A 10,000-nucleotide genomic window follows, 5' to 3' on the forward strand; every position below is an offset into this window, starting at 1 on the left:
CATGAACATCCAAAATGTAAATACACCAGATTTAGCTCTAAGGCTAATTTCCATCCGTAGTCCCGCCGTTCACACAACAACAACAATTATACAAGGACGAAAATAAGAACAACGTATAGCATGGTACAAATACCATATCACAATATCACAATATATACAATAATATACCGTGGCTTCGGTAGGAAAGAGCAACGAGTAGGCTAGTAGTAAAATTAAGTGCGTGTAATCGACAAAGGTGTCGTATACTGTTAAGATTCATTACTGTAAAGTGCATCTGTTATAGGACGAATCTCCTTGTTGTTTACAACTACTTCCTGGTAGAAAACCAGCATGAGAACAATAGTGACGGACGAGAGTTTCTCTATATTTATCTAATTTTTCATGTCACTATATCACCGTTTAGACTAATCTGATGTTTGTAAAGTTTATAAAACCAATGATTGGACAAACATTACTATTTCTGTGTGCACATTTTTGTAATTAGTCATGGTTATCATAGATTAGCCGGGCTAACGGTTAGCTACCTGTTTAACTTTAATAACTCAGTGACTCAATAAACGCTCCATGAAAAAATATTTTCTCCAGCGGATATCTGAGTTCCAACATGACTGAGCTAACTGGAGTAGTTTCATGTGGTGTCCCACAACGGGAGGGTTTTAACAGCTGACGTCCTGCTGTTAGCTTAGCTGCTGCTGTTAGCTTAGCTACCGTTAGCTTAGCTACCGTTAGCTTAGCTACCGTTAGCTTAGCTACCGTTAGCTGTCCCTGTCAGCTGAGCCACTGATGCTTTCTAGACACTGTGATTCCCCCAAACTGAATAAATACAACACATAGCAACACAAAACACACACACAGAAATAGTAATGTTTCTTCAATCATTTCAGATTTGTCTAAACGGTGATAGGGCGTGAAAAATATGATATATAGCTAAACTCTCGTTCGTTACTATTGATCTCATTCACATTACAGCTGGTTTTCTACCAGGAAGTAGAATGTAAACAAGGAGATTCGGTCTATAAAGTGCTATAGCTATATTTTTATTTTCCAGTAAAGTGCATCTGTAATAAAGTGCTGGTTTATATATATAGTGTATTGTTCACTTTTCTTAATTTCTTCACATAGTGTTCAGTTGTATTCCCAGTGTCTCTGTCTGAGGCTCATTGAGTCTATAAAGTATCAATATAATCTCTTTTGTCCACCAGGTTTCAGCTGTTTCTCTGTTTCCTTCACTGATGATGATGATGATGATCCTATCACCTTCATCTCGTCCTGCAGGTAAATTCACCTGCATCGAGGCTCGTTTCCACCTGGAGCGTCAGATGGGCTACTACCTGATCCAGATGTACATCCCCTCTCTGCTCATCGTCATCCTGTCCTGGGTCTCCTTCTGGATCAACATGGACGCCGCTCCGGCCCGGGTGGGGCTGGGCATCACCACCGTGCTCACCATGACGACGCAGAGCTCCGGGTCCAGAGCCTCGCTGCCCAAGGTGAGGGAAACTAACGCTCCTCAGAGGTCTACAAATAGCCACTGCAAAAACTCAACATCTTACCAAGAATATTTGTCTTATTTCTAGTCAAAACTAATCTCATTCTACTCAAAATAAGACTCATCACATTTAAAAAGTAGCTTGTTTTGCAATGTACCTTTTACCTTTATCGGACTAATGTACTTGTTTCCCTTTAAAAGCAATAAAAAAGTTCTTCACAAAAAAAAGCAGCTTGTTTTTAGACACTTTTTACTTCTTTCAAGCAGATTTTCACTTGAAATAAGTAGAAAAATCTGATAGTGGAGCAAGTTTTTCTTTCTTATTACAAACACAAAAAACTTGCTTTCACTGGCAGATTTTTCTACTTATTTCAAGTGAAAATTAGTTTGAAACAAGTGAAAATGATCTAAAAACAAGTTAATTTTTAGGTTAAGAGTCTTATTTTAAGTGAAAAGAGTTCAGTTTTGACTAGAAATGAGACATTTTGACAAGAAATAAGACAAATATTTTTGGAAAGATTTTGAGTTTTTGCAAATAAGTACTTTAATTGCAGTAGAAGACTCTCTGCACTCCTCCCGTTAGCAACGCCAGCCCATAATAGCCCTGCCCAGAGATTTACAACATACAGTGTTGTGAACAGACCCAAAGAAACGGCCTATTTTCATGGCCTAAAAGAGGTTTTACCTGAAAAAAAATACACAGTTCCATTGTTCACTATAATATAATTTTTTCCAGCCCTTCAAAGTGCAGGAAAAACACAGTTTTTATTTGGACCTTTGGACCATTTTACTCCACCAGAGAAAGACGGTAAAACAATACCACATCACCATGACAACATGTTGTCATGGACCACTTGTTTACATAGAGGCTTGTTTATCCTGTTACATGCAGCGTCTGTTGTCTGTCTGACGTCTGCCCCATTTCACGCAAATGCAACATCAAGAATACGTTCAGATATGCAACCGCACCACTAGATGGAGGGGGATTCATACATATTACACCTTTAAAGGAACATTGTGTAGGAATTCCTCCCATCTAGCGGTGCGGTTGCATATTTTTCATGCTGTATTCAGGTGAAATCGGGCAGACGGCAGGCGGACGACAGCATAAACAAGCCTCTATGTAAACAAGTGGTCCGTCAGCACGAGGCAAAACAATACACGTGACAACATGTTGTCATGGCGATGTGGTATTGTTTTACCGGCTTTCTCTGGACTTCTGTGACTAAATAAAATGACTAAAATCTGGTTTGTTAGCGACGGCCGTCTGCCCGACTGCAGGTGAATGCAGCATCAGGGGGATTTACTGCTAAATGACAAACAGACTGAAGAACCAAATAATCGATTTTCATGAAGAGAGAACAGCAGAAGTTACACAATGTCCCTTTAAAGGAACAAACCGCAGAATCTGCTTCCTGTTGGGGGGATTTTCAGATTAAAAGGAGGAAACATTGTCTGTGTTTGCGTGAGCCGGTAGGATTGTATAATTATGTCCAGGGAAGCTGTAATCCCCAACACACACACTCTCACACACACACTCACTCTCTCACACACACACACACACACACACTCACACACGGTCTGTGTTTGTTGACATTAGGTGCTTCATGCGCTCTAAAAATTGAACAAGTGAACCGTGATTCCTCTGCAGTTCAGCTGTCACAGTGATGATCACACACACAGCTGAGCTACACACACACACACACACACACACACACACACACACACACACACACACACACACACATGCTTCTGACAGAGAGAGTGTGTGTTTGAGAGGAGATTCACACACCTGAACACACAGCTCTTTACACATGTCACGGACAGTGGAGAGAAAACGAGAGGAGAAAAGGAGAGAGAAGAGAGGAGAAGAGAAACAAGCCGACATGTTTGTAAAACTAGATCTGATTCAAACCCAGGTTGACGCTCGGTGTGTTCAGGTGCAGTGGGAAGCTCCCGTTGGTGTCAGAAACACAGGAATATCAACTCTGGACTGCAAAAACTCAACATCTTTCCAAGAATATTTGTCTTATTTCTTGTCAAAATGTCTCATTTCTAGTCAAAACTAATCTCTTTCCACTTAAAATAAGACTCATCACCTAAAAATGAACTTGTTTTTAGATCATTTTCACTTGTTTCAAACTAATTTTCACTTGAAATAAGTAGAAAAATCTGCCAGTGAAAGTAAGTTTTTTGTGTTTGTAATAAGAAAGAAAAACTTGCTCCACTATCAGATTTTTCTACTTATTTCAAGTGAAAATCTGCTTGAAAGAAGTAAAAAGTGTCTAAAAACAATCTCTGATAACCATGACTAATTACAAAAACGTGCACACATAAATAGTAATGTTTGTCCAATCATTGGTTTTATAAACTTTACAAACATCAGATTAGTCTAAACGGTGATATAGTGACATGAAAAAGTAGATAAATACACACTGCAAACACTCTAAATCTTACCAAGAATATTTGTCTTATTTCTAGTCAAAACAAATCTCATTCTACTTAAAATCAGACTCATCACATTAAAAGCAGCTTGTTTTTAGACACTTTTTACTTCTTTCAAGCAGATTTTCACTTGAAATAAGTAGAAAAATCTGATAGTGGAGCAAGTTTTTCTTTCTTATTACAAACACAAAAAACTTGCTTTCACTGGCAGATTTTTCTACTTATTTCAAGTGAAAATTAGTTTGAAACAAGTGAAAATTATCTAAAAACAAGTTAATTTTTAGGTGATGAGTCTTATTTTAAGTGGAAAGAGTTTAGTTTTGACTAGAAATGAGACATTTTGACAAGAAATAAGACAAATATTCTTGGAAAGACCGAGTTTTTGCAGTGTAGTAAGTTTTGAGGACGACATTGGCCATTTGAGACCACATTTAAAGGAATAGTCTGAAATTTCTCTGAGGTAGCAGTGAATAAAACACAGGATATCTTTCTTATTCTTTCATTAGAAACATTTTATTATTTTAATTAAACTCAGACTGTAATGCCCCTCCCCACCACCAGGTGTCGTACGTGAAGGCCATCGACATCTGGATGGCCGTGTGTCTGCTCTTCGTCTTCTCCGCGCTGCTGGAATACGCCGCCGTCAACTTCATCGCCCGCCAGCACAAGGAGCTGCTGCGTTTCCGACGGCGACGACGACACATGAAGGTGAGTCGACGCCTCGCTGCTCGCCATCTCACCCTCACTATACATGCTGCATGGACATCCCATAATATCATAATGTCTCATCATAATGTCCACACGGCTGCACCTGGACAGACAGACAGACAGGTGGTCGTCATGGAGCTTCTGCTGGTCGTCATGGAGCTTCTGTTGGTCGTCATGGAGCTTCTGTTGGTCGTCATGGAGCTTCTGTTGGTCGTCATGGAGCTTCTGCTGGTTGTGTTTAATGCTCTCTGGGTCTTTTATTTTGATAGGATGAACATACAGCTTCCTGTTCACACTGAAACACTCACACTGCAAAAACTCAAAAAAAGAATATTTGTCTCATTTCTAGTCAAAACTAATCTCATTCTACTTAAAATCAGACTCATCACATTAAAAGCAGCTTGTTTTTAGACACTTTTTACTTCTTTCAAGCAGATTTTCACTTGAAATAAGTAGAAAAATCTGATAGTGGAGCAAGTTTTTCTTTCTTATTACAAACACAAAAAACTTGCAGATTTTTCTACTTATTTCAAGTGAAAATTAGTTTGAAACAAGTGAAAATGATCTAAAAACAAGTTCATTTTTAGGCGATGAGTCTTATTTTAAGTGGAAAGAGATTAGTTTTGACTAGAAATGAGACATTTTGACAAGAAATAAGACAAATATTCTTGGTGAGATTTTGAGTTTTTGCAGTGTAGTACAAACACAGAGTTCATGGAGGTAGAAACTATCACTAGAGACCACAACAATAACATGTACCAGGCTGTAAATGTGTTGTTTTAAGCTGTAAAGTCTAAAGTCTATTTTAACATGAGGCTCAATGGAGAGTTGCTCTCTTCTGCCCCTAGTGGCCGGACGGAGAACTGCAGCTTTATGAACAAGGAAGTGACTTCACTTGGAGAACTACAACTCCCCCCTTGGCTCAGTCAGAGGGATCACAGGGAGGAGGAGGAGGAGGAGGAGGAGGGGGAGGAGAGATGGGGGGGGGGGTGATGGAGGGGGGAGTTATGGGGGGTTGGGGGGGTTTCTGTGATAAAATAAAAAAGTGTAAATCCTAAATCCGGTGTGTTAATCCTGAGCTGCAGCTGTGATGCAGGTGAAGAGGAGGAGGATTAGAGTCCTGCTGCTGCTGCACTTCTCTCTCTCTCTCTCTCTCTCTCTGCTGCTGCTGGGGGGGGGGGTCGCCGGGGGCAACAGCACCGGGGGCTCAGACCTGACCCACATCTGGACCAACAACCTTTTACACAGTTGCTTTATTCTGGCAGCGGTGGTGGACAGAGTACTGGATTTAACTACACTGCAAAAAATCTAACATCTTACCAAGAATATTTGTCTCATTTCTAGTCAAAACAAATCTCATTCTACTTAAAATAAGACTCATCACATTAAAAAGCAGCTTGTTTTTAGACACTTTTTACTTCTTTCAAGCAGATTTTCACTTGAAATAAGTAGAAAAATCTGATAGTGGAGCAAGTTTTTCTTTCTTATTACAAACACAAAAAACTTACCTTCACTGGCAGATTTTTCTACTTATTTCAAGTGAAAATTAGTTTGAAACAAGTGAAAATGATCTAAAAACAAGTTCATTTTTAGGCGATGAGTCTTATTTTAAGTGGAAAGAGATTAGTTTTGACTAGAAATGAGACATTTTGACAAGAAATAAGACAAATATTCTTGGAAAGATGTAGAGTTTTTTACAGTGCACATATCCAGAGGATTTGTACTTTACTTGAGTATTAGATTTCTTTGGTACTTATTACTCTTACTTGAATACATTTCCAAGACAAATATTAGTACTTTTACTGGAGTTAATTTCTAGGAAGGCTGAAAAGTACTGGTTACTTTCAGGTCTTTTTCTAAAATCCTATTGGACACAAGCTGTGTTTGTCTGTGAAGGAAACCCTAACCCCTAAAAGCAGCACATCAGTGCAGCTGAGCAGCAAAGAGTTCATTCTCACTAACAAGAGTTAAAAGCTCCTTACATTCATTTACAAACTATTAGAGTCATTCATTGATGTGGACAATAAGACATTTACTCTGACTCTGACTTAAAGTACGGGAGACTGGGGACAGTTGCAACACTTTTTACATTTTTCTCAGTTACTCAGAGACTATTTGGTCTAGGCTCACCAAACTTTTATAGATTAAACATACATTTGTCAGCTAATTAATCATACTGTACCATTTAAAGATGGTTACATATGGCACATCAATCACAATGTTCATTTGAATGGAAGAATCCAGACGTTGCAACTGACCCCAAACGTGGGGACGGTTGCAACATATTAAACATACATTAAATTTCACTAATTAACTTTTGATTTTTGTCTCAATAAGCAAAGTATTCCTAAAATATGCATTGTCTTACAATAATACTATAGTATTATTTAGTTATTTAGTCATATTTATCAGAGAACAGTTGGAGTTTTGTTTTGCATAGAACATAGGCCTGGAGTCAATGTGCAGAGGTTAACAGTGGTAATGAAACTCAAAAGCTCAGTGTGAGACAAGAAGAATGGAACTATTTGCAATACAAAAACCTTTTATAAACATGTACTCTACTTTTGGATGATTTATTCACTGTATGACATCAAATAAATGTACTTTTCTCTAATTTTCAAAGGAAAATATATGTGGCTCCGTCTGTCCCATAGAATAAGATACAACTACAAATTGCATATTTCATTATAGGAAGTTATCTGGAGAATTATTTTGAAATCTTAGTCTCTCATGGTTTAATATAATTGGCTGTTCTGTTCATCATGAGGAATAAACGTGCCTATTCTGTGCCTATTTTAAGCTAAAAAATGTTTCATTTTATACATTTGCATTTGCATAGTGCTTCCATATTCAAATGGCAGTTGTTGCAACCGTCCCCACCCTGTCAGTCATGACACAACATCATGTACTAGCTAGACACAATGACACTGACACATGCTAACCATGTCATTTGATAGTCAACTAAACAGTGATTCAAACTAGGTAGGTTTGGATTCATTCATACAAAAGGTCAGGACAGTTTGACAAAAATACAGCTCATGAAAAAGGCTACTTTCATCTCCTTAAAACAACTTTGTCTCAGTACAAGCAGGAGCAGAAGCTGAATATGTCTTTTCTATTCTTGGTGGGTCGAGGGTCTGACTGTGAATGTGCAGTGTGAGTGTCATCACTCCAGCATGTTTCTGATTGGAGGAATAAGGCTTGTTGCAACCGTCCCCAGTCTCCCCAACATGTAAAAGCAAGTACTTTTGGATACTTAAGTACCTTTAAAAGCAAGTACTTTTGGATACTTAAGTACCTTTAAAAGCAAGTACTTTTTTACTCTTACTGCAGTAACATGTCGACTGAGCTACTTTTACTTGTAACTAGGGATGCACATGATTATCTGTGTATTCTGGTGGTTTGTGTGTGTGAGACGAGTTGAGCTCAGGACGTCGTTACGCAACGTAGCTGCTGTTAATGAAGGAGTCGCTCTGTCGCTCTGTGTGTGTGTGTGTGTGTGTGTGTGTGTGTGTGTGTGTGTCTGTGTGTCTGTGTGTGTGTGTGTGTGTGTGTGTCTGTGTGTGTGTGTGTGTGTGTGTGTGTGTGTGTAGAAGTGGTGTCACACACTCGGTCTCCTTACGTAACCTGATCAGTGTGTTTCTCACCTCTTCACCGTCGACTCTTTATTATTCTTCACACTCAGTTATTTATTCATCCGGGAGTTTTTATGTGTTTGTGTGTGTGTTGTTGTGTGTGTGTATGTGTGTGTGTGTGTGTGTGTGTTGTTGTGTGTGTGTGTGTGTGTGTGTGTGTGTGTGTGTTGGTGTGTGTGACACGGAGCCGACGGATGTGAAAACACACTTAACCAGTTAGTTCTGCCTGTTCACACCGAGCAGGAAACATCAACACACAGCCATGAAAGATGAATGGAAACAGGAGAAAAGAGGAGGAAGAGGAGGAGGAGGAGGAAGAGTCCTGATGATCTCAGAATAAAAAGATTAAAAATAATAAAAATAAAAGACATAAAAACAGCAGCGAATCAGAGCCAGGTTGAAGTGAAGCTGTATTCACCACTTTATTTTCCCATGATCCATTGCGTCACACCACAACGGAAGTGCACGGTTTTAGTTAGTAGCATTCTAGCGAGCGGCTAACTGGTAGCGTTAGCGGCTAACTGGTAGCGTTAGCGGCTAAAACCGTTTTGACTAAATCTGATGTTTGTTAAGTCTATAAAACTAATTATTGAACGAACATTACTATTTCTTTTGAGTAGGCTATATTTTTTTGGCTTTTTCATCTTTATTTGACAGTGCATAGTGAGATAGACAGGAAAGGGGGAGGCAGAGAGAGGGGGAATGACATGCAGGAAAGGTCTGCCCGACGCGGGACTCGAACCGGGGACGCCTGCGCTGAGGACTGTAGCCTCTACATGGGGCGGCCACTTTAACCACTGCGCCACGCACCGCCCCAAACATTACTATTTCTGTGTGGACGTTTTTGTAATTAGTCATGGTTATCGTAGCCGTTAGCTTAGCTGCTGCTGACAGCTAACAGCAGCAGCTAAGCTAACAGCAGCAGCTAAGCTAACGGTAGCTAAGCTAACAGCAGGACGTCAGCTGTTAAAACCCTCCCGTTGTGGGACACGACATGAAACTACTCCAGTTAGCTCAGTCATGTTGGAACTAGGATATCCACTGGAAAAAATATTTTTATTTCATGGAGCGTTTATTGAGTTATTGTTTATTGACACTGCTAACGGCTAACGGCTAACAGCTAACGGTTAGCCCAGCTAATCTAAAATGTTTGTTCAACAATTAGTTTTATAGACTTCATAAACATCAGAGTAGTAACAACGGTGATGTAGTGACGTGAAAATGTGACATAAAGCTAAAACCTCGTCCGTATTGTTCTCATTAAAATTATGTGATGATTATAAATAAAGTCAATAAAGCAGCGCTGAGGAAACTCTGAACTCTCTCTCTCAGATATTTGCATTTGAAATGGAGTTTTTCTTTCTTTTTGCCGAGAGGCGGCAATATGTGATTCTCTCTATCTCTCCTTCTCTCCCTCTTTCTCTCTCTCTGTTTAATTCAGCTCCTTCATCATGAGGAGAGATAAAAAAAAAATAAACTGCAGAATAAAATTCATTATTAAAAAGTATGAGTTTCCTCCATTGAGATGATCAGAGTTCATCCTGAGACTGCTCTGCTGTGAAATGAAGCTGGGGGAGGGGGGGAGGAGGAGGAGGGGGGGAGGAGGAAGAGGAGGAGGAGGAAGAGGAGGAGGAGAGGAACATCACGTGTTCTTAATGAACGTCTCTGTCCAGTGGCTCTAATGTGAATCTAATGTGATCTACTGTCGTCCACTGAGAGGACC

The 10,000-nt window shown here is 39.5% G+C and overlaps 1 protein-coding gene across 4 annotated transcripts in view; it reads left to right on the forward strand.

Annotated features, from left to right (window-relative positions):
* glra1 (glycine receptor, alpha 1) overlaps positions 1 to 10,000 on the forward strand; it is a 161,746-nt gene that overhangs the window by 137,218 nt on the left and 14,528 nt on the right. For all 4 annotated transcript variants that reach the window (XM_085788938.1, XM_085788939.1, XM_085788940.1 and 1 more), the window contains 2 exons: positions 1,276 to 1,490; positions 4,496 to 4,642. In XM_085788938.1, the coding sequence (XP_085645064.1) occupies positions 1,276 to 1,490; positions 4,496 to 4,642 (362 nt within the window). The remainder of the gene's footprint in view (positions 1 to 1,275; positions 1,491 to 4,495; positions 4,643 to 10,000) is intronic.

This window comes from Trachurus japonicus, chromosome 10 (assembly GCF_045865225.1).
Source record: "Trachurus japonicus isolate A0001 chromosome 10, Traja_1.0".
Taxonomy (NCBI): Eukaryota; Metazoa; Chordata; class Actinopteri; order Carangiformes; family Carangidae; genus Trachurus; species Trachurus japonicus.